At 52.7% G+C, this 23,677-nt stretch overlaps 1 protein-coding gene across 5 annotated transcripts in view; it reads left to right on the top strand.

The window, feature by feature from the left end:
* KCNQ1 (potassium voltage-gated channel subfamily Q member 1) overlaps positions 1-23,677 on the top strand; it is a 396,978-nt gene that overhangs the window by 321,645 nt on the left and 51,656 nt on the right. For all 5 annotated transcript variants that reach the window (XM_058439073.1, XM_058439070.1, XM_032153801.2 and 2 more), the window contains 3 exons: positions 2,200-2,294; positions 3,224-3,270; positions 4,227-4,288. In XM_058439073.1, the coding sequence (XP_058295056.1) occupies positions 2,200-2,294; positions 3,224-3,270; positions 4,227-4,288 (204 nt within the window). The remainder of the gene's footprint in view (positions 1-2,199; positions 2,295-3,223; positions 3,271-4,226; positions 4,289-23,677) is intronic.

Below are 23,677 nucleotides of genomic sequence, written 5' to 3'. Positions count from 1 at the left end.
GACCAGGTAGGCTACCACCTACCCGCCTAGGTCAGCACAGCTCTGTCAGCTCCTTGATGGGCAGCCAGGTTCCAGGTAGACCCCTCAGAGGGTCTCCACCTTATAGAAGGGGAGGATTGAGGCTTAGCATCCCATCTTAAAGAAGAGAGAGACAGGGTTCAGCATCCCATATTACAGAAGAGGGAATCAAGGCTCAGCATCCCATCTTATAGAAGATAGAGACAGGGCTCAGCATCCCATCTTACAGCAAAGAGAATCAAGACTCAACATCCCATTTCATAGAAGAGAACTCAGCATCTCCATCTTATAGGAAGGAGAAACAGGGCTCAGCATCCCCTTTTACAGAAGAGAGAGACAGGGCTCAGCATTTTATCTTACAGAAGAGAGAAGGACTTAGCATTCCCATATGACAGGAGAAACTGTGGCCTGAGGATGTTATTACTAGCCTGTAGATAAGTACGGTTTTTATGACTGTTATCAAACTGAGTACATGGCGGGCCAGAGGGTCTGCCTAGAGTCCGACCCCATGCCTGACCCTATCACGGGCCTTGGTGTGTCATTTCTGAGCAATGCCGGCGATCCTGGTGCCCAGTGTGGCCCCAGGAACAGCAGGCCCTTCCTTCCATGGGGCACAGCTGTGTTGTGAGGACACGGGCCCCATCCTAGCCCTCCTGATCTCAGGATCTCCCATTCAGGGCCCAGAGAGTGGCTAGTGTTGCCAGTGAGGGCCCTACCTGCTGGTGTCAGGTGGAAGAGGAACCCCCTGAACTTCTGAGGCCCAGCCTTTGGTAGGGAGGAGGTTTCTGCCCTGTCTTGGGATCCCTGGGGTCCAAAATAATGTTGGGTGGGCTGTAATAACTCCACCAAGCCTCTGGCATTGGTGGCAGAACCCCTGGGCATGTCAAACGTGTGTCTAGAGCTGAAAGTGGGTACGTGGAGACCTGACCTCAGGGTCTCCCCGTCTGGGAACTTGCAGCTTCCCAGGGCGGAAGTGGCTGCATCCTCAGATTAAGGTCACCCTGGTCTCAGGAGTAGGACTCCAAAGAGAGGTAGCAGGTGGGCAGGGAGGGCATGTTCCCAGACCCAGCCCGGGCCGTCAGCGGTACCTGAGCTTCCTCCTTTCTCATCCTTGGCCTCAATTGCCTCCCTCTGACTTGGGCTGACCCTGCCCCACCCCTCCCCACCAAGCTGCTTGGCTTGTCTCTTGGGTCTTGCAAATTCCCCAGCAAAAGGCAGGAAAGCCACTAGCTCAGTGCTAAGGTGGCTATTTGAGCACTCATGATGACTACCCCGGGCCTCACCCGGTCACCCAGTGGCCTCTTGGGATAGAAGCAGTCTGTTGTCCTACGTGCTGGCTTGCCTGCAGGGCCAAGGCCTTCCTAGGCCATCAAACCCCCACTCAGCCTGGCTGCTCCACCTGAGTGAGGCCCTTGGGAGCAAGGCCACAAATGTGGCTTGGGGTTTGCTGATATCATGAGATGCTTTGTTTTCTCTGTTGTGGTTTCAAGATGTCACCTGAGTCCCACTTATAGGCTCAGAGCTGGCAACAAGCCTGGGAACCCTGAGGTCCCCTGCCCTGCCTCACATGGCCCCAGCCCCACTGTGGGAGCCCAAGCAGATGCTTGTCACTCACAGCAAGTGCTGCAGGCTGAGGCTGTCATCTGGGGCCACCCCTGCTGCCTGGCACAAACTGCCAGGAAGGATGCAGAGTAGACCCGCTCCCTACCCTGAGGACAGTGGGGGCTGCAGCCAGTGAGCATGTCAGGGGTCAGTCTGGGGCCCAGGTAGGTAGTGGGCATGCAGAGCTGTGCCTCCTGGTCAGTGCCTGGCACTGTGCTGCTCCTTGGCCTCTTGAGGGGGCCAGCTCTTCCTGAAGCCATTGAGAACCAGGACTGGTAGCCTGGGGCGGTGGGGGGTGGAAGGTAGGAGGGGGCAGGCCCCTGCTGGTGAGTAGACAGGAAGCTGGGACCCAGAGAGGCCGAGCCGATGGCCCAGGACTACCCAGAGCCCCGTGGCCAAGCTGATGGGGACAAACTTCGCTACTGTGCACACTTGGAACCAGGCCTATGCCATCACCACATAGGCAAGCTCCCAGGTCTTCACAAGCCTCCCGAGGGCAGACACTGTCACTGCCTGCACTTTGAGCCACATGGCCGAGGCACAGGGAGGAGAAGTGATGCGTGTCTTTTTGTCCCGCAGCAAGCGCGGAAGCCTTACGATGTGCGGGACGTCATTGAGCAGTACTCGCAGGGCCACCTCAACCTCATGGTGCGCATCAAAGAGCTGCAGAGGAGGTGGGCACGGCCAAAGGGCAGCAGGGAGGGTGCACGGGTCCTGCCCAGCCCAGCCCCAGCTGCACGATGAGCGGTGCAGGAGGAGGGAGGGGCTGAGACCCTGAGTTCTTGCCTCTCAACCACCCCCTTCTCCTTACCACCCCCACCCCTGCAGAGGGAGGCCAGCTGGCCACGGCCACGATTCACAACCAACCCACCAGGCAGCTCTGCCTTGGTCCCCACCGGGATCTGAGACGATGGAGGAGTTGGGGTAGGGGAGGCGCGTAAGGGAAGCAAACACCCGCTTCCGTCCCTGCTCAGGCAGCGACACCAGCTTCACATTCCCCACAACTTCAGGACACTCGGCAGCCAGCCCACCTGCCTTCCCTGTCACCTCTGAGAAAGGTGCCGGGCCCAGCCCTGGGAAGACACTGCCTGGTGCCAGGCCCCACCCCACGGGTCTCCGCCGACTGACTTGGAGCTGGAGACCCTGACTGTGGGGAGCCAATGTGTTCCCATGGGGTTGCACCATCCTCCCGGGCCTGCACAGGCTCAGAGCAGCTGTGCCTCCGAGATGGGCTCGCCTGGGAGCTAGCTCCATGTGTTACAGGGTATGGCTGGGAGCCCGTGTCCATTCTGGCCACAGGCGAGGGGTCAGGCTGCCTTGCCCATGGCTGACCCACTGCCTCCTACTCCTACCCCCATGGAGGAAGTCTGAGAGGCAGCCCACCCACTCCTCCTCTCCGAGCTCCCTGCTCAGCCCCCTAGGAGCATGGCCCTCTGGGGGGTTGGGAGTGACCTGGCAGGTCTTAGGGTCGGGGGTGTCCCCAGAGTGGGAGGGCAGTACACTGTCTTGCTGGGCACATCAACCTGTCTGTCCCACAGATGGCAGTGCATCTGTGCAGTGCCAGGGCCAGGTGTGAACTGGTGTCTGTCTCCTTCTCTCCCAGGCTGGACCAGTCCATTGGGAAGCCCTCACTGTTCATCTCCGTCTCAGGTGGGTTTCTGTGTCAGTTGCTCTGGGCCCAGCAGCCTGCAATGGACTCTCCCACGCCTCTGCCTTCCTGGCTCTCACCATGATGTCAGAACAGGCCATTTGGCCTCCAAAGTGCATGACATGAAATGAAAGCCAGGGAGTAAGGGGAGGTAGACCCCACTCTTAGCAAAGTGGCTCCAAAGTATGTTTCACAAAGGAATATTCAGGTTTCATAAGAACCTACCTGGGTCCCTTTAAATTCCAGGGCGTTGAGGTTAGGCTCTGGGTGTGGAAACATGAACCCAGGGCAACTTTGCAGAAGGGGGTGATCCTGGGGATGGGCCTGGGGTGGGGTTTGGGTAGGGTGAGCTGCCAGCCCAGAATTCAAGAGACTATGGGTGGAGGCCTTGCAGGGCTCAAGTTGAGAGGGACAGAAGCACCTGGCCACAGCCTGGGGGCTGGTTTTCTGGCTCCTTGACCAAATTCCTTGGGTCCCCTGGACACGGGGCTGTGAATCATTCCGGGGAATGACAGGGAAAAGGCACATTCCCTGGGGTTTCCCTAGCCCAAATGCAAACTGCAGCCATGGCTCACAGTGTGGACTGGTGTGACGGGGGCAGCTGCGCAGCTGTGTCCCCCAGCCTGGAGTCAGGCTTATGCCGCCCGGGAGTGGAATGGCATGGGCTTGCACAGCTGGCAGTGTGGCCAGCTTAGGCAGCCCCCTAGGGCTCTCGGAGGTCAGAGGTGGAGAGGGTGGAGCAGGATGGAGCTCAGGTCCCCAGCTGCAGCCATGCCCGGCCACCGTACCACCCCTGGTATTTTTGTCATAGGACACTTTTTAAAAATGTCCTAGTAGGTTTAGGCATTTTGACTCTTAGCTACCTCCCCCAGCCCTACCACCCCACTCCCCAAGCCCAGTTGAAGTCCCCGGCCCACCCCAGCACTTGGCCCTGATTTGGGTGTTTTATCCCCCATAGAAAAGAGCAAGGATCGTGGCAGCAACACGATTGGCGCCCGCCTGAACCGAGTAGAAGACAAGGTAGGCTTACGCGCCGGCCCGCAGTGGCTCTGGTTAGCGTCCTGGGGCCAGCAGGCACCTCCCTGTGGTCTGCGTGTGAATGTGAAGCTCCTGCAGGCCTCCCCACCTTCCCTCCAGTGCCTACTGCAGCCTGCCCAGCAACTCCCAAGAGGGGCCCGGGCCCACTGCCCACCTGGCTGGGCATTGGTGCCCCATGGAAGGAGCCAGGCCAGGCTGGTTTCTCATCCTCTGACAAGTGGCGTCTTTACTGGCAGGTGGCACCAAGTGCCCCCTCCCCCAGCTCTTTCCTGCTGCCTCTCATAGTCTGCTTTGTGCTTTGCAAGCCTCCTGTCTGTGTCCTGTGTGGAGGGTGGCAGGAGCTGGCCTCACATCCCAGCCTTCTCTTGGGCCCAGCTGTCTGGGGCCTCCACTTGGGGCCAGCTGAGGGCTCAGGGAGATGCAGGGCCCAGCTGGGATGGGTTCATGGGAAGAGAGGCATCTTCTGTTCACCCCGAACCCACCAGGCCCCCACTCCCCACCAGGCTCTGTGCCCATCACTCTGTCTCTCAGGCTGGAGCCTCTCCCCCAGGCACCCTGGGAGCTGCCGGAGGATCTGTGCGGTGGGAGGGCCTTTCTCGGGCCCATGGCTGAGCCCACCACTGCCCTTTGAAGTCTCTGTGGTTTGAAGCGGGCTGTTATCTTGCCGAACAGCAAGTCCGTCTACATGGACTTTATCTGAAAGTAGCTGAGAGGCTAAAAATAGAGGAATTTCAGTTGGGCAGGGAGTGCGTCTGCCGCCCGGTTTCCCTGGCAACGCCTGGCTCTGGCCTGCTTCCATCTCGGCTGCAGCCGGGCAGGCGGGGCAGGCACAGCCCAGCCCAGGCTCCTGCTCCTGCCCCACCCGTCCTGGCCCCCAGGACCTGCAGCGTCACCCTCTCCCCACCTGGCACCATCTGCCCATGGCCTGGGGCGGCTGTGGGGCCCTGAGACCAGCAAACTGGGTCAGGCAGAAAGAGCGAAGGCTGGTGTTCAGGTGCCTGGCCCCATGGGGCTATGTGACCACAGTACCCTGAGTCCCATGGGCCTGGCCACCCTCTGTCAGCACAGGCCTGAGCAGGGCTGGTGCAGGCCTTTGCCAGGCAGATGGCCCAGTGGGAGATGGCGCCCATCTGGCAGGACAGGAAGCAAGACCCGGGAGAGGTCAGTTCACAGGATTGGCAAGCTCAGAGGCCCAGAAGCCTTGCCCTCTCTGCTGCCTGGGGAACACGGTGTTTCCTTCGCTTTCTCTTTGCACAAGGGCTGGGTGACTCCTGGCTGGCACACCCAATACAGCAGGGCCGGGTACCGTGTGTTGTTGGCATGGCCAGGAGTTTCTAGACATCAAGGAAAGCTGTGGTAGAGACAGGGAGTGGCACCCCGTTCCCCCACTTCCACTCCTGCTTCCATCTCGGCTGCAGCCAGGCAGGTGGGGTGTGAACATCCCTGACGTGCAGGAGTGTCGGTGGCCCTTTCTGGACAGCACACGCTGGGGACAGCCCCCGCCTTTCCCCGCCACTCCCTGCCCAGCTCTGGTTCCATTGCCTATGCTACTGTCCCAGGCCTTTCTTATGGCTCTGCCCCTGCTCCATGGGACAGGCCACCCTTTAAGCCCAGACCTGGAGCCTGGCATCCTGCGGGGGTGATGGTGGGTGGCAGACAGGGCCTCCTGAAGTGCACAGTGGCCGTCCAGCAGCCTGCTGGGGCCTGGGAACAAGGACACAGTCCTCAGTCAGCCAAGGTCGGTGTGGGGGCCTGCAGTGGGGCCAGCGCTGGCCTTGAAGGCACAAAATTATGCACCCAATTTCTTCACATCTGAGCAACAAAGGGAAGCATTTTCCGGAGTCCCTGATCCCTAGGGCAAGGTTTAAGAACAAGGCTGGGGCCACATCCTGGTGCCCTGTCAGGCTCTGAGCCGGGGCCACGAGAATTCTGGTAGATTCTGCACGCACAGCCCTGGTGGGCCCTGGCTCCCTGCCATTACATTCGAGTCCTCTGCTTGGGGTCTCTGAGGTGGTGAGTGGCACCCACAGTCGACACTAAATCTCAGCCCCTCTGAGGGGTCTACCTGGAACCTGGCGGCCCATCAAAGAGTTGACAGAGCTGTGCTGACCTAGGCGGGTAGGTGGTAGCCTACCCGGTCCTTGCCCTGCCACTGACTGGTACACCCCTCAGGGACAGACCCTGAGAAAGGGCCTGGCTGGGCCTGGAGGGCTTGGTGGCATAGCCTGGCTCAAGTTATCTCCATTATCAGTGCAGCCATCGGGACCGTAAATACCCCAAGCGCAATCCTGCTGACTTCGGGAAGTAGGGGCAGGAAATCCAGCAGCCGCCCGGCCCTCGGAGGCCCAGCAGGCGTGCAGCGATGCCAATGCCCGCCGGCCCCGCCAACCCCAGCCAGAGCTCCTGGCCTTCCCCACTGGCACCCTCCCCCACCCCATCCCGCCAGTCTGGCTGCCTGCCGGAAGGGAGTCAAGGCCCCAGCCTCCAACTGCTTTCTCAGCTTAGCTCAGCCCCTCAGCTGGGCTGTGCAGTGAGTCCCATCCCAGGCCAGCTTGCCTAGCCATGGGATGAGAGGTCTCTGGGATGCACAGCTGGCTGGCACCCCTCTTGGAAGGGGTCATGCTAAGAATCAGGGAGGCCTGGAGTGTCCCCTTGCAGGGAGTTCACCAGTGCAGGCCAGCTGAGCTTGTTCAGGGCGGCCTCAGTTTCCCTGGCAGGGAGCCCTCTTCTTCTTTGGTGTCCTGGCCAAGGACCCACATTGGAGAGAGGGGTCTGGGGGTCTCCCTTCTCGCCACAGTCCTGCAGCCTCGTCAAAACTCTTGCTTGACAGTGCAGTGTCTGCTCCAACACAGACCTCCCAACTACTTTGCAGGACGTCCGCATTCCAGGGATCCCTTCCACCCCTGTGCCTGTCCTGGTAGCTCAGGGATCCCTTCCACCCCTGTGCCTGTCCTCGTGGCTCAGGTTCTGCCTCTCTCCAGGGTGTGGAGAGCAGAAACCCACCCACACCCGCAGACCCAGGGGCCTCCTCACAGCGAGTCTACTTCCTGCGGGCCTCCCTCCCTTGTCAAATGAGAGGGTTTGACTCCTGCTTATGTCCTTAGGGTCAAAAGTCACAAAAGCTGCCTCATGCCCTTTCTGTTTTCATCTTAGATTATTGTCTTCTTTATTCTGGAGAGGACTCTTATTTGCTCAAATGCCCACATAAATCCTCTTTTATGGATGGCGAAACAGGCTCAGAGAGGCTGAGTGGTCGCCTGAGGTCACACAGCTAGTTAGATGAAGAGCTGGTCCCAAGGAAGACACAGACAGGGGTGGGAGATGAGGTGGAGAGAGCAAGGAGGGGTTTCATATCACCCAAAGTCCGTATGGAGAGGCTGAGGAGGGTTGAGGCCAGGGGCAGGCTGGGGGCGCCAGCAGCAGGGCCCAGGGCCTTCAGTGTGGGCCAGGGATCAGTGCAGGCGGTAGGGAGAGGTCCGGAGAGAGCTGGCCCTGCCCACTCCCCCTCTGGCCCCACTGGGCTTCCTGAAGTCCCACACAGGGCTGGCAGTCTGTGTGGGGGCTGCATACCCCAGACATTCTGAGGAATCGATGGCAGAGGCCGCTGTAGCCCTCCTCCCCCAGCAAGTATTCTTAGCTTGGTCTCCAGGTCCTGCCACACTGTTTACGTTGGGCCCTGTTTATTTTGCAAGCTAAGCTCATACTGCTTTTGCTGATATGAGGAGCACAGTGGGCTGGGAGAGTTTCTTTCTTCTCTGTTTTTGCCGGAAATGTTCATGGCTGAGAGCCGGACACAGGGGAGTCCTGGGTTTCCATGCCCTAGTTCAAAAAGCACTGGGCGGGAAGGGGCCCCCTCCACCTGACACTCCTTTCACTGCCTCCGGTCCCAGAATCCAGGCCTCCAGGATGAGAATGCCCCCCAACCTGGGACTTCCAAAACCACACCCTGCCCATGCCTTTACCAAGCTGCGTGCATGACCCCAACCTCAAGGATGCAGGCAGCCTAGCCTCCCAGAATTGGGTGTTTGCCCCCAGACACTGCTACCCTTTCCCTCATTCCAGTGTGACTCCTCCATCGACCAGGCCGCAAGCTGGACCCCAAGGCTTTTTTGTCTTGGGCAGTTCCCCGAGCTGCACCCCCAGAGCCGCCTTGCTGCTGTTCATCCTCTCCCTTCAGCCCAACCCCTGCTGAGTTCAGGCCTTTATCATCTGTTACTTGGATTATTTTTCCAGCCATATATGCGGTCTCCGGCCTCTCCTCACACCCACCAATCCTTCACATTGTATATTATTTCTTAAACACTGCTGAAATCTCACTTACTAATATTTAATATATCAGAATTTTTGTGCCAGTATTTATGTGTGAGATACATACATGACATAATTTTCCTTTCTTGTATGGTCTTCATCAGGTTTTGGTGTCAAATGTATGTGAGCCTCACAGACTAAGTTAAGAAGTGTTCCCTCTTTTCCTATATTGGGATATTTTGTCTAAGATTAGAATTTTATTTTCCTCAAATGTTTGGTGGAATTTAAAGGTAAGGAGATCTAGGCCTGGTGTTTTCTTTGTGGGAAGATTCATCATTCCTGATTCAATGGCTAATAATTATGGACTGTTCAGGTTTTCTATTTCTTCTTGTATCAGTTTTGATAAGTTATATATTCTAGGAATTTATACATTTCATTTTAGTTTCCATGTTCATTGGCATTTATTATTATTTTAATGTCCATCCATTAGCATTTAGTCCCATTTTTTATTCTCAATATTATTTATTTGTGCCTTCACTGTTTTCCCCCTTAGTGATCAAACCTGACACTATTCTCCTGTCTTATTAAATGTTTAGTGGACTTCTGGCTTTGTTGATCCTCTCTATTGTGATTTTGTTTTGTTTCATTTACTTCTGTTTATTTTACTCCTTCTATTTACTTGGCCTTAATATACTGTTCTTTCTCTAACCTCTCTAAATGAAGAATAGGATAATTCTTAATTTTCAGGCTTCCTAAATTTCCTTTTTGATTTAATTTTTCTAACCACTGTTAATCTCATGGCTTTCTAAATTTTTAAGGTATGCATTTAAGGTTATACATTTTTCCTTTAAATATCATTCAAACTACATCTCCCACATTTTGATATATGGCATTTAATTTTAATCTTCATTCACTTTAGTATTTTTCTAATCTCCATTATGATCTCTTGTTTATCCTAGGAGTTCTGTAGCAATGTGGTTTTTGTCATTGTTATAACTGTAGCACAGCTTTCTCATAATGTTGCCCTCTTGTCAGAGAAAGCAATCCATATGATATTAATCCTTTAGAATGTTTTGAAATATGATTTACGGCAAAAATGTGGTCAATTTTTGTAAATGTGCCTTCTGTACTTGAAAACAAGGTATATTCTGACATTGTTGGGTGCAGTGTTATGTTCATATCCACTGGAACAAGCTTGTTAATTGGTCTGTTCAAATCTTCTATACTCTCATTGGAATGTTTTTATCTGCTTGATCTATTATTACTGAGAAGGCATAGGGCAAATTTCTGTTTAACTTTCTAAGAAACTTCTAAACTGTTTCCAAAGGATTTATACCATTTTGCTTTCTCACCAGTAAAGTATAAAGGTTCCACTTTCTCCACAGCCTTGCAAATACATGGTCTTTTCTATTTTAGCCCTTTTAGTGAGTATGTAATGGTATCTCATTGTGGTTTTGATTTGCATTTCCCTAATGACTAATGATGTTGAGCCACTTTTCATGTGCTTATTAGCCATTCATAGTCTTCTTTGGTGAAATGTTTATTCAACTCTCTTGCCCATTTTCTAATTAAGTAGTCTGTTCTATTATTGAGTTGCAAGGGTTTTTTATATGTTCTGGATACAAGTCCTTTATCAGATCTATGACTTGCAAATATTTTCTCCCATTCTGTGGCTGTCTTTTCATTTCCTTAATCACATCTTTTAAATCACAAAAGTTTTTAATTTTAATGAAGTCCAATTTGTCTTTTCTTACATGGCTCAGGCTTTTGATGTTTTATCTAAGAACTCTGCCTAATCCAAAGCCATAAACATTTTCTCCTGTTTTGTTTTGTTTTGTTTTGTTTCCTTCTAGAAGTTGTATAGAATTAGCTCTTACATTTAGGTCTATATTTACTTTGAGGTAATTTGGGGGTATGATATGAAGTAAAGTCTAGATTTGTTTTGTTTTATTCTTACTTATGGATATCCAATTGCCCCAGAACATTTGTTGAAAATACTCCATTTCCTCCTTTGAATTATCATGGCTTCTTTGTCAAAAATCAATTGACCATAAATTTATAGGTTTATTTCTGGATTTTCAATTATATTATGTTGGTCTATATGCCTTTCTGTAAGTCTATATGCCTTTCTGTAAACCCATACTATACTGTCTTGATTATTGTAGGTTTACAGTAAGTTTTAAAATTAAATTATGTAAGTTTTCTAATTTTGTTCATCTTTTTACAAATTGTTTCTATTCTAATTCCTATGAATTTTCATATAAATTTTAGCTTCAACCTGTGAATTAAAAAAGAAATCCCTGCTGGGATTTTGATAGGCATTGTGTTGAATCTATAGATCCATTTGGGGAAAATTGACAAATTAACAAAATTGAGTATTGTAATCAATGAACATGGTATATCTCTCCATTTATTTGATCTACTTTAATTTCTTTCAGTGATATTTTGCAGTTTGGGGCATATAAATTTGATACTTCTTTTGTTACATTTACTCATAAATATTTTATTTGTCATGCTAGTGTTAATGGAATTGTTTTCTTAATTTCATTTTGAATTAATTGTTCATTACTAGTATATAGAAATAACATTAAATTTTGATGTCAATCTCGTAAACTATGACTTTTGTGTTCTTGGCTTTAGCCATTTTTGTTGTTGCTATTGATTTCTTAAGATTTTCTACATATAAGATCATGTCTTGTGTCAATAAAGACAATTTTTACTTCCTTCCAATCAGATGCCTTTAATTCCTTTGTTTTGCCTAATTGCACTGGCTTGAACTTCAAAAAAAAATATTGAATAGAAGTGCTAGAGCAGATCTTGTGGGGAAAATCATTCAATCAATTTCCATTAGCTCTGAGTTTTCCATAGATGCCTTTTATCATGTTGAGAATATTTCCTTCTATTTTTAGTGTGTTGAGAGCTCTTATTATGAATGGATATTGGATTTTGTCAAATGCTCTTTCTGTGTCTAGTGAGATGATCCTGTGGTTTTTATTCCTTATTCTACTGATTTGGTATAATACATTAATTTTCAGGTGTTAAACCAATCTCACATTTCTGGAATATATCCTACGTGGGCATGATATATAACCCTTTTTATATGATGCTGGATTTGGTTTGCTAATATTTTGTTAAGAATGTTTGTATCTTCAACCTAGGAAAGCTGATTGAAAGAAAAAAAAAGAATGTACTTTATATTCATAAAGGATACTGGTGTGGTTTTCTTTTCTGACTTTGATGTCAGATTTTTAAATCCTTTTCTTTCTAATCCTACAACCATAGGATTTCAGGTTTGTCTTTTGTAAACACTATATTACTGAGTTTTTTAAAAATCATTTAGTACATTTACATTTAATATAATTTCTAATAGATTTGGATTGAATTCTAGCAGTGTATTTTGTGCTTTCCATTTGTACTAAATCTGTAATATTTATTTTTCTCCTCTTTCTTGCCTCTCATTAGATTATTACTTCTCATTCTACTTTTCTCTCTACTGGTTTTGAAGTTATGTATTCTACTACCATTCTTGTAAAGGTAAACCTAGAACATTTTAAATGAATATATATCAGAAGTAATTGCTATATCTACCCATATCTGTAATAAAATAGGGATTCTAGAACACTTTAACTTCAATTATTCTCCTCCTGACTTAGTACTTTGCTATTGTATATTTTAGTTGAACTGTGTTTAATTTTTAACTCACTAATTGGTAGTGTTTTATACAATCAATGTTTGTTTAAATTTACTCACCCATTTGCCTCTTTGTCATTTGTTATTTCTTTTTTGTCTCAGATCTTACGTCTGGGATTACCTTTTTATGTGACTGAGGGATTCATTTAAATTTTCTTCAGTGAAAAACTCTCAGATTTTGTCTGCAAATGACCATTTTACTGTCATCTTAAAAAATATTTCCACCAATTATAAAATTATAGGCCTTAGGTTATCAAAATTCTTTTTTCTTAGCACATTAAAAATGTTATTGAACTATCCTTTGGCTTCCACTGTTACCATTGAGAATGAACATGATGAATTGTTGCTCCTTTGAAGACAATCTATCTTTTTTCTCTGGCTGCCTTTAAGATCTTTCCTTTGACTCGCCGGGCATGGTGGCTCACGCTTGTAATCCCAGCACTTTGGAGGCTGAGGCGGGCGGATCACGAGGTCAGGAGATCGAGACCACAGTGAAACCCCGTCTCTACTAAAAATACAAAAAATTAGCCAGGCGTGGTGGCAGGCGCCTGTAGTCCCAGCTACTCGGAGAGGCTGAGGCAGGAGAATGGCGTGAATCCGGGAGGGCGCTGGATTGCAGTGGCGCATTTTTCTTTGCGTGCGATCTGCTGGTGGGCGGCGGAGGGGGACTCCTTCTCAAAAAAAAAAAAAAAAAAAAGATCTTTCCTTTGACTCTAGTCTGCATTTTCACTAGGATGTGTTAATAGGTTTCTTTTGTTCTGCCTGAGCTACCTTACTCAGTGCTTTGGTGTCTTTCATCAGTTCTAGATTATTCTCAGTTAATACTTCCAAGATTTCACTTCAGTCTCATTATCTCCTTCTGAAATTTTTATTGGCCAGTAGTAGACCATCTCACTTCCCTTCATGTCTCTTAACCTTTTTTTTTTTAAAATCACTTTGTCTCTCTGTACTGTATTCTGGAATCCATCTTCCAGTTCACTAGTTGTTTCTTCGACTGTGTTTAATCTGCTGTTAAAACTGTTCAGTGAATTTTAAACTTCAATTATTATTATTTTATTTATAAAAGTTCTCTTGGGTTCTTATGCATATCTGATAGGTCATTTTAATTGTATCTTCCTCTTTACTTGCATGTTCAAACTTTAAAATTTTCTTGAAGTGTATTAAATATGGCTATTTATATTGAGCTTCTCTTAATTCCAGTATCTAAAGTATTTCTGAGTTCACCTCCCTGTTTGATTTTTTCTTCTGCTGACTCTCATTCATGGTGTTTCATTTCCTTTCTGTTTTTTGTTTTTTTTTTAATTGTAAACTTACATATCTGAAAATTTATCTGTGGGACTTTTTGAAGTCTGGTGTGAAGTCGGGGTCCTCAGGGAGGAATCATGTTTACCCCTTCCATTGCCACAAATGTGGGTGTACTGCCAGCCTGGACTTTCAATTCTAGGCTCAAAGTTTTCTAGGCCACTTAGGTAGTATGAATTCAAGCCTCCAAGCTGAGCATGGACTAGCTTGTGAATATGACTTTCCAGGACAGAACTTGTTCTCCTTCTCTTAGCAGTAATGCAGTTTTCCTTACAGTCTTCTCAGGGAGTAGGAGATTTTTCATTGGCCCTCACAATGAAAGTAGAGCCCTTTGAGGGTCCCAGTTTTATGTAAGTCTCTGCTATGAGACTTCCTGGGACAGGTCTGGGCTTTGACACATAACCATCTATTCCTGGTGAAACCAAAGCTCAAGTTCATCTCACTCATCAAATACCTTCAGGGCCCCTATTACCACTGGGGTTCCACTCTCACTGAGTTTTCAGCCTCTAACCTCCCTTACTTCCTGGTCAGCTCATCCATGCTAGCCACAGATATAATTTTAAATTTTCTAATAGCCACTTTTTTAATTTAAAAGAAATAGGTAAAATTGATTACAATAATATATTTTATTTAACCCAATAGATCCAAAATATCATTTCAATATATAATTAACATTTTTAAAACTCTTAAAATTATTGACATTCTTCTTTTTCATACTGGGTCTTCAAAAGCCACTGCATATTTTACACATTTCAATTTAGACACTGAGTTTTCATTAGAACGACTTGGTCTGTATTTAGATTTCATAAAATTTACCATTGAAAAAGGAGATTCCCATGCCTAAGTCATTTCAAACATACTGAAGTGTTTTCTAATAACTGAATGAAGGATCTATCTTTAAATTTTAATTTTAATTTATTAAAATGAAATGAAAATTCCATTCCTGGGTCTCAGTCACCACTTTTTAAGTGCTGTGCCACACAGATTCAGCTATGGGACAGTGCTGCTTTGGACAGGCATGGCCGTGCACGCCTGTGGGGAGGTGAGTGTGGCTCCCCCAACGTTTACCCAGGCCAGGCCCAGGGAAATGCTCAGTGAGTGCCCATAGAATGTGGTGAATGTGGATGGCAGGGACCGTACAGGAGAACACACTCTAGTAGTTGCCATCTCATGGCCCCAGTGCCCCTGTCCACCCCATGCCCCCAACAGAGATGCATCCCTGCAGACCCCTCCTGGGCTCCTTCTCCACAGCATCTTCCCCAAGTTCCCCTGCCTCGAGTCCCCAGAGCTCATGACCCACACCTCCCCGAGGTCCCTAAGGAACGTCCGCTTGGGATTCTGGTTCTTTTCCGGTTCTCTGCAGCCAGGTCTGTTCCCTGGTGTAGCTTCACAACTGGAAGGTGCTGCTCAGGAGACTGTGAGAAGCGTGCATCGGTGCATGCAGGACACACTTCCAGGCTGTCTCAGAGGCCAGGGAGCACCTTGCCACTGAGGGGCTGGTTGCATCAGAAAGTTAGGCAGCCTGAACTGCCCTGGCAGCCCCAGACCTGCCTCTCCTCAGCAGCTCCCCCTCCCCTCTGCGCCACCCCACCCCCCCCCACCCCCAACCCAACACTCCTCTCTCTGCTGCTGGGCTGCTCTTGAGTGACAGGGCCGTAAATAGGCAAAGGCGGGGGCTCTGACTGATCAAAGGGCTCCCTTTAGAAGCCGTCATTAGTTTGCTATTCTGGGAACTGGTTATTTTAAGGTTAGTGTATTTTTTCTTTCCTGAGGAGCCGTCTTAGTGGATGGCGGAGTCCTGAGGGGCTGCCCTTCAGTCAAACCACACAAGCCCTGTTTTGTCTGGGGTTCCAAAGATAAACCTATAATGAAAGCAGCGTTTGACGCTGAGTACCGCCACCCCGTTCCTGCGCAGGGGTGGGTGTGTCTGCCAGGGAGTCCCTGTGCCCAGCAAGCTCCGGGGAGGCTTGCAGGAGGCCCCTGGGGCCAGGTTGAGTCTGCTCCCAGGGAGCCTGAGGTGGGAGCCCTTCAGACCTGGCATTCTCATAGCCATCATGGCTTGCCTGGCCAGGAACTGAGGCCCCGTACCCGCCCCCAACTCCAGGCTACCCTCAAAGGCCACACCTAGAACCAGGCTCAGCAGACACCTCTGAATCGCAGCCCAGCTCTGCCCACAACCTTCTTTGGAAAGACAGTGGCCCCACCAGTGGCCAGGGGAATGCACACCCCGAAAGTCAAAATGTAGGAAAATGATGATACCCTGTGCTGGCATGGGTGCAGAAGAGCAGACACTCTTCTGTCTTACTAGGAAGTGGGAATTACTAAAGTAACAACTCCTAGAAGGGACTCTAGCACTGCCTGTGAAAACTAGAAACCTGTCGTCACTCCTAGGAAAGAAAAGCACCAGGGTCAGGCTTTGCATGCAAGCTTTGTCATGCAACAAGCTCAAAGCCATCTGTTTGTCCATAGAGAAGCGTGATATATGCTGAGACACCTCGACGCCGCAGCCCCAGTGCCAACCACGGATGAGCTTTTGCTGGCAGTCATTGCTCGGGAGGGATATTGTTGATGTGCCGCTAAGTAAGAAACCAAAGTTGCCAAGGAACGTGATCGCATCTCTGTGGAGCCACACCACCCAGGACGCAGCTGGGAAGGGAGGCCAGGGGACAGCTGCGCTCCGGGATGCTGGGGCTGTTGGCCTCCCCCTTCCCAGGCCCAGCTCCTGGGCACTGGGACCACCGTGGGCTTGGCTCTGAGATCCACCATGATTTCTCGCTTTGTCCAAGATTGAGATGCGTCAGGTAGTTGGTGTGCTCATTTCGAGGTGTTTCTTTTTCCCCTAGTAAAGTGATTTCACGTGGAGGTGAGTGTGATGGGAAAAGGAGCCTCAGAAACAAGGTCCCACCTTGGTCCTCTGATCTCCCCTGGGAGGACCACCCCCAATCCTAACATCCCGTGAGGTCCTCCCCACTCAGAGGCTCCTCTCTGTGCCTCCCACCCTCGGATAGGTTGCCATGAGGTTGCCAGAGGCTGGCAAAGGGCACTTGTCAGCTGCAGATTCCAGCCCTGTCCAGGGACCTGGAGGGGATCATATCCCTTTGACCCCTAAGTCATGACCCCCAGATCATATCCCAATGACCCTCTGCCATACCATGAGCCCAAATGACCCTCAACCCGCCACAGAGACAGCCCCCCACTAAGTGCCGCTGGGTGATGGGACTGTGGAGAGCGCCAGCTCAGAAGAGAAGCCTGTCTGATGTGGCTCCCGTCCTCCTCTGCTGGGGTTGTCTACACTCGGTGACACCACTCGGTGACACCAGGAGTTGGCATTGTCTCTGGTTCTACTGCTCTGGACAGCCCTGGCAGCAGTGCCCTAGCCTGGCCCAGCACCTACTGAGACAGCCAGGCCAAGCCCCATCCTGCAGGTGCAGTCTCACTTTGTCACCCTTGGTTACCCATGGGACCCTGAACCCCATAGGAGGGGCTCATCACTCAGGGTCCTCATCCAGGTGTGGCCCATCCACACCCAGCATCCAGCTGTGCACACAGGACCACACACAAACCCTCTTCCCATCCCACACAGGGCAAAAGCCTGACCTCCTCTTGCGCCTTTGGAGCCAGTGGCTGGGGTGCAAGCTCTGTCCCCTACACGCAATGGCTGTGAGACTTGGCGAGTCACGTGGGCTCTCAGTGCCTCAGCCTCCTGGCCCCCAGTGGAGGGGACAGGCACCACTATGCTGATCGCTCACATGCAAAGGCCCTGTGGCATGGGCAGTGTCACAAGCTCCTGGCCCAGGAGGCCTGCTTGGCTGATGGCAGAGCTCAGAGGGTGTGAACATGAGGATGGCATCAGGGGCCTCTCTGCAAGTTCAAGTTCCACCTCAACCCTACTACGTGGCCCTGGCCAGGCCTCCTGAATCCAGGTCTTGGTTCCCCCCACACCCAGCTATCCAGCGTCTTACTGCTTCTCGTACCCTCAGCAATCTCCCAAGAACTGTTCTTTTCCCCACACTAGTGTCTCTCTTTCTTGGGGTGTTTCTCTCTTAGCCTGCCTGTGGGGGACAATTGCCACTCTCAAGCCTCTCCTGAATGACTCTATTTATAGGCCTCCAATGTTGGCCAGAGAGGAAATTTAAGTCTTTTTAAAAATTCAGCTCAAGTGTGTGTCAACTTCTGTGAGTGCAACTGCTTCAGAGAGAGGCTGGGATAGGACAGCAGGCGGCAGGGGCGTGTCAGGTGCCCGAGCAGGACGGTGGCCGGAGCCCGCAGTGGCCGAGCCCTCACTGGGCACCGTGTGCGGATCTATAATCGACAGCATCAATTGCGGGAGTCCGGCTGGGCTGGCCGTCTGCAGGGGCCAGGGCGTAAGGGCGGTGCAGAGCCTTGTCTGTGCGGCAAACCCTGCCTGGCTGCCCTGGCCAACATCAGAAAAACATGTATTTTGGTCAAAATGGGCCCCTTTTTAAACTTGTCACCCCGTGGGTCAGGGCACAGCCTGCCCCCAGCCGGTTCTGCATATTAAGCAGTGGCTTGGTCACCACCAAAAATAGATGTCCCGACCCGAGCCTCCCCTCCCTCTCGGGGAGGGGACCTGGCCGTGCCGACTGGGCTGGGAAACCGCGGGCGGTGAAGGAAGGACGGGGCGAACCGGCGGCACAGGTCCAGCACGTCCCGGGCCCTCCCTGTCAGGTGTGGACCCCGACGTTGTGCAGGGGCTTGGCGGTAGCTGCGGGTGGGGGTGGGGGGCCTGGGCCTCCCGGGCTGGAGTTCTGGCACCAGGTCAGATGTGGCGCTGGCGGCAGGTGGATGCCCAGGTCCTCGCCGCGCCGCTCCGGGCAGTGGGACCGGCTTCCTGCCCTGGCTCCGAGCCCGCAGGTGGGGGCTTCCGCCTCACTTTGGACGGTGGCGTCCACAAAATGGCTGACGTTGACGTTTAAAACTGGGACGCAGCGCACGGCAGTCCCTGCACGGAGCCGGTGTTTACTTTGCCGCGCGCACAGCCTTTCGTTGCCCGGATTCCGAGTGCTCCAGAGGCAGATGGAAATTTTTGTGGATTAAACACGGGGCCGAGGCGCGCTGGGCTGTTTGGGTTGGCAACCTGAGCCCTCCCCACCCCGTTCCGCGTCCGCTGCTTCCCGCCCTGGTCCGGCGCTTCCATTCATGCCTTCCCGGGTCCCTCCTCCACCCCTGCAGGCCCAGCGTCCCCTCCCGCACTCCCGCGGCCTCCAGGGGGTGGCCCTGCGGCCCAGAGCAGCGTAGGCCTGAACCTCTCTCCAAGTGTGGAAGACGCTGCAGGAATAGGACGAGGATGCTTCTCTGAGGGCCCTTCTCAAACCTGGAGCCCCTCTGACCACCAGATCTTTGTGAAACAGCAGCCAGTGTGTGGACCAGGCAGTAGTGGATGGGGTGTGCCCACAAGTCCAGCACCCAGAAAACCCCCAGCACAGGGTCCCTTTTACAGTGGCCTCTGCTCTCAGAAAGGTAGAAAGCGCCAGGTGGATACGGGGGGCGGGGCCGTGACCCTTCTTCCCTTTGCGCAAGAGAAACTCTCCATCAGGTCGGACCCAGGCCTTTCAAGAAGAGGTTGCAGGGTGTGTGGGCTGCCAGGAAAAGGTCTGTGCGGGTGAGGGAGCGCGTCCTATGGATATCTAGAGGAAGAGCCTTCTGGGCGGAGGGCACAGCGGTTGTGGGGTGCGGGCTGAGGCAGTGCCTGGACCACCTTGGCAACAGCAGGAGGCACTGGCCAGAGCCACGGACAAGGGGGAGCCTGGGGGCGCAGACCACCCTGTGAGGCCTCAATTAGAGGAGATGGGGGCTTGAGGCCCGGGAGGGCTGAGATCCAGCTCATGGCTTTAGCAGCGTTGTTCTTGCATGTTCAGGATTAGCTGAGTAAGGCGAGCCTGACAGCGGGGCCAGCACGCAGCCCCCTGCCCCTCGCCCCCTCCCTGCCCCCAGTCCCCCACATAGGTGTCGTAGTGCACAGCGCCCCCTCTCTTCCCCGCCCCCTGGGAGCCGCAGGTCAGGCACATAAGAGCCATCTGTGTGGGCGGCAAGGTGGCTGCCTGTCTGCTGCCCGCACAGGGATGCTTGTCCAACAGGGTGAACACCCCGTCAGGGCAGGAGCTGCTGAGGAGATGCTGATGCCTGGGTGACTCGTGCTACCTGGCCACCCATCCTCACTGGGCTACAAATGGGTTCAGCCTCATGGGCATCAGGCAGGGCCCGCCTGGGTGCACCCGACAAACACAAGGGGTCTTGTTCTAAGGCTCTGTGATATCCCCTCTTACTGAGAGGGACCATATACAATAATGGTTGGAAATTGCACTAGCAGGGTCATGTGAGGGCTCCGAGCTTTCTCCAGAACCCAGGAATATCCTCAAAACTGAGGCTGGGCACGGTGGCTCACACATGTAATCCCAGCTCTTTAGAAGGCCAAGACAGAGGGGATGGCTTGAGGCCAAGAGTTCACGACCACCCTGGGCAACATAGCGAGACCCCGTCTCTATGAAAATAAAAATAAAAAATTAGCCAAGCGTGATGGTGTGTGCCTGTAGTCCCGGCTACTCAGCAGGCTGAGTTAGAAGAATCGCTTGAGCTCAGGAGTTCCAGGCTGCAGTGAGCCATGATCACACCACTGCACTCTAGCCTGGGCAACACGGTGAGATCCTGTCTCTAAAAATAAAAGCAAAAAGTATTTTTTTTTTTTAATGAGGCCCTTCTGGAGGGATGGAGGGACCAGAAGTCACAGGAGCAGAGAGGAAAAAAGCAAAGGAATCCTTCTGAAGCACTGTGTGCATTTATTCATTCACCTTGTGCCACTGCCTGGGGCTGCAGTGTGAGCAGGATGAGCTGGCCCCTGCTCCTTAGAATGCACAGCCCCATGGCTGGGCAGGGGAACGCACATAGTGACCCGTAATTACATATCTGTCTGTGTGAAGAAGAAAGTACTCGGTTTTCCCAGTCAGTGGAGTCAGGAGCCCAGAGCCAACCAGGAGTGAGTGAGGAGGAGGGTGACACAGGGTGGAACAGTGTCCAGTGTGTGCAGCCTTGCAAAGGCCCTAGGGCACGAGGGCACGTCCTCCTGAGGCCATGAGAGCAGGTGAGGCAGAGCTGGTGAGCGAGGGATGGCCCAGCCGGGCAAAGGATCCAGGGGTGGCTCCGGCTTCATGGGATGAGGGTTACATAGAGGTGAGGGTGCAGTTCCAGGAGTGGTGAGAGGCTGCTGTGGGATGAGGGATGGCGTCAGCACCTTGGACTAGGGTGGAGACCTTGGGGAGCCAGCCCCCAGTCTGCTGGCCCCACCGATGAGAACAAGCAGACTAAGGGGAGAGAGGTTGGAGAAGGACCCCAGGCTTCTGCTGTGAGCCCCCACGTGGGGATGCTTTGCTCAGAGGGGTGCTGAGGTAGGAGGGTCAGGAGGGTCCAGAGCTGTATTTGGACTTGGCAGGCAACCGAAACCCCAGTGCTTAGAGATCAGGTGGAAAAGAAAACGATGGAGGAGTGAAAGAGATGGGAAGGCAGCGAGGGAAGCCTCAGGGAGGCCATGGTCAGGGGCGGCACAGGGGAGAAGCAGGCTCATGTGACTCAGCCCTGAGCCCAGCCGGGCCCCCAAAGATGCTGGATGGGGTCCAAGGGGCCTTCCCATCTAACTCGCCACCTCTTCCCACGTCCCACTCAACTCCACCCCACAGCAGCCAAGAAGCCAGGGCATCACTTGACCTTCCGCTGCATCAGTCTCCGTATCTCGCCACCCCTACCCCCCACCTCTTGGGTGCTGTAGGGATGAGGTAGGACTGGTGGCTATGAACTGGAGGCCTTCACCTCGGGCTGGAGCTCAGAGCAGTCCTTGCTACTGCCAGACCTACAGTTGGGGCACTGCACCAATGTCTGGGGAGGCCATGGACAGGGCCCCAGGGTCTCAGGTGTCTTGTGTATCCCACTTCGTTTCTCTCTTTCCCTAAAATTGAAGTTATGGAGCAAAAAGAGCCTGAGCTGTGAGCCGAGGGGATCCTCCTCCTCCAACCTGACACCCAGTCACACAGTAATTGCTAAAGAAACAGTCATGCTTGGGCCCAGAGTGGGCCCCACTGAGCTTCCCCCAACCCAACCTGGCTTGAGCAGGCCCCTGATCTAAACCACCCTACCCCACACCCACTGGGGCTCACCTGGGGCTTGGCCAGCATCCCTAGAAATCAGAAGCCTGCCCCTAATTCTGCCGGCTTCTGGCTTTCCGTTGCCATGGTGACACCCAGCCCCCAGCTGCAGATCCCGCCAAATCTTCCCTGCCGTTTTGCAAGAAACAATATTTTTCTGCTCCACAAACTTGGCAGGACTCTGCCTTTCCCCGGGTCCATGAGGAACCCCACAGTTTCCTTGCCCTGGAGTCTCTCCAGCTCTCATCCCCTGAGTGCCTCCACAAGCAGGGCTCCCACGGGGCGGGGGCCGGGGGAGCAGGGGGTAAGTGTGGCCAACCCCATGCACAGGGCTTGGAGATGGAGGCCCCTCCCCAGGTGAGACTGGCCTTTGGCCCCCTACCCTGCTCACACAGGGACACCCTTTGTGTTTTTCCATATCTGAGAGCCACCGACGTTTCTCAGATGACGTTTTCTTGAACCCACCGTGCTTGGTGCATGTAAGTACTTCTACTGCAGGAGCCTAGAACCGACACCTGTGAAACCATTGGTTTATGGCGCAATGCACTTCGTCCCGGCATGCGTGAAAACGTAAACATAAATACCAAAATACACAGTGACTATTCGGACACCACCTGAAATCATTCCATGTCCCGCCAGAAGCCAGCACAGCCCCTGGCCCCCTGCCAGGTGACACTGCCCCATGGCAGCCACAGTGCTGATGAAGCTCTGTTTGAGATCACCGCCTGGCTAAGGCCAAGGCGGCCACATCAGTTCTCACAGCTCCTCCCAAACCGGGGAGCATGGAGGACCCTGGGCATTGATGGCGGGGTGGCAGGAAGCACCCATCGCTTTCCTCTCCTGGATCTTCCCAGCTCCATTCCACCTTCAGCCTTTATACCCCGAGGCCAGGCGAGGCTTCCCACTGCCGACCCAGGCCTATCATGGGGCCTGAGAAGTAGTCCTCATTTCCTCGCTCTCACAAACACCCCAACACACCCTCTCCATGGGGAAGGAAAATGTGCCCCGAAGGGGCCTGTGTCCGGGTTCCTGCCCACTCAGGCCCTCAGGGCCGTGTCTCCCTGCGTCAGAGCTGGGCCTGAAGATAATGGGCCCACTGAGGTGCAGGCGGTGGACAGGCCCGGGAAGACCTCGTGGGTTTCCCAGGAAGACAGAGACTGGGAGCCATTCTTCCCGGCTGCAGTGGCTCTCGGCCTGTCCTTGTCCCCACACAGGCCCCCACTGCTGCGCCGTCCCTCCCGCACCACCTGACAGATGTGACGGTGACAAAACGATGGGGCAAGGAAATGTTCGCCATTCGGTGCCAATAAAGGCGGCCTTTATCCCAACCGTAAATGGTTTCTGTGTGGAGTGAGACTGTGCCTGTCCCGGGCCTAACCCCCCAAGGGCCAGAAAGGCGAAATTAGATCCGTGGGGAGAGATTTTACAACGTATGGGCTGGTGGCAAGTGGTGGCAAACCGTCCCCACGGGGCCACAATGGGGCATTGTTCACGGCCTCACCTGGGCTGTCTCCAGCACCCCAGGATTTACGAGGACTCGGCCCAGAGACTCGATGCCGGCCGCTCCAGGCAGACTCGGGGGGGGCGCGGGGGGGAGGCCCTGTGAAGAGGAGGACAGTGCTGGGGGCTGGGCCACAGAGAGGCCGGGTGGCGCTGGCCCCAGCCCCCAGCTCCCCAGTGACAGCCAGCCAAGAACGGGCCCCAACATGCCTGCAGACCAAGCGGGTCACATCGTGAATGAGCCCTCATGCTCTGCGTCCCCCACTGGGTAGCTAGAGCTGTGCCCAGCAGGGCCAGGAGGCTGAAGACAATCTTTCCTTGGGCTTTCGGTGATGCCAGCTCCAGCTGCTGTGTCATCAAGGTCGGGCTTGGCTGGCCTCTTCCTCGCAGACCTTCTGAAACCCCCAGACTCCCGTGGCTGTACCAGCCCTGCACCTCCTGGCCACCTGCCCCTGTGTACCCACCACCATTGCCCAGG

This window comes from Hylobates moloch, unplaced genomic scaffold (genome assembly GCF_009828535.3).
Source record: "Hylobates moloch isolate HMO894 unplaced genomic scaffold, HMol_V3 SCAFFOLD_5, whole genome shotgun sequence".
Classification (NCBI taxonomy): Eukaryota; Metazoa; Chordata; class Mammalia; order Primates; family Hylobatidae; genus Hylobates; species Hylobates moloch.
The sequence above is the reverse complement of the archived record's forward strand: the minus strand, read 5'-3'. Positions and strand labels throughout refer to the sequence as shown.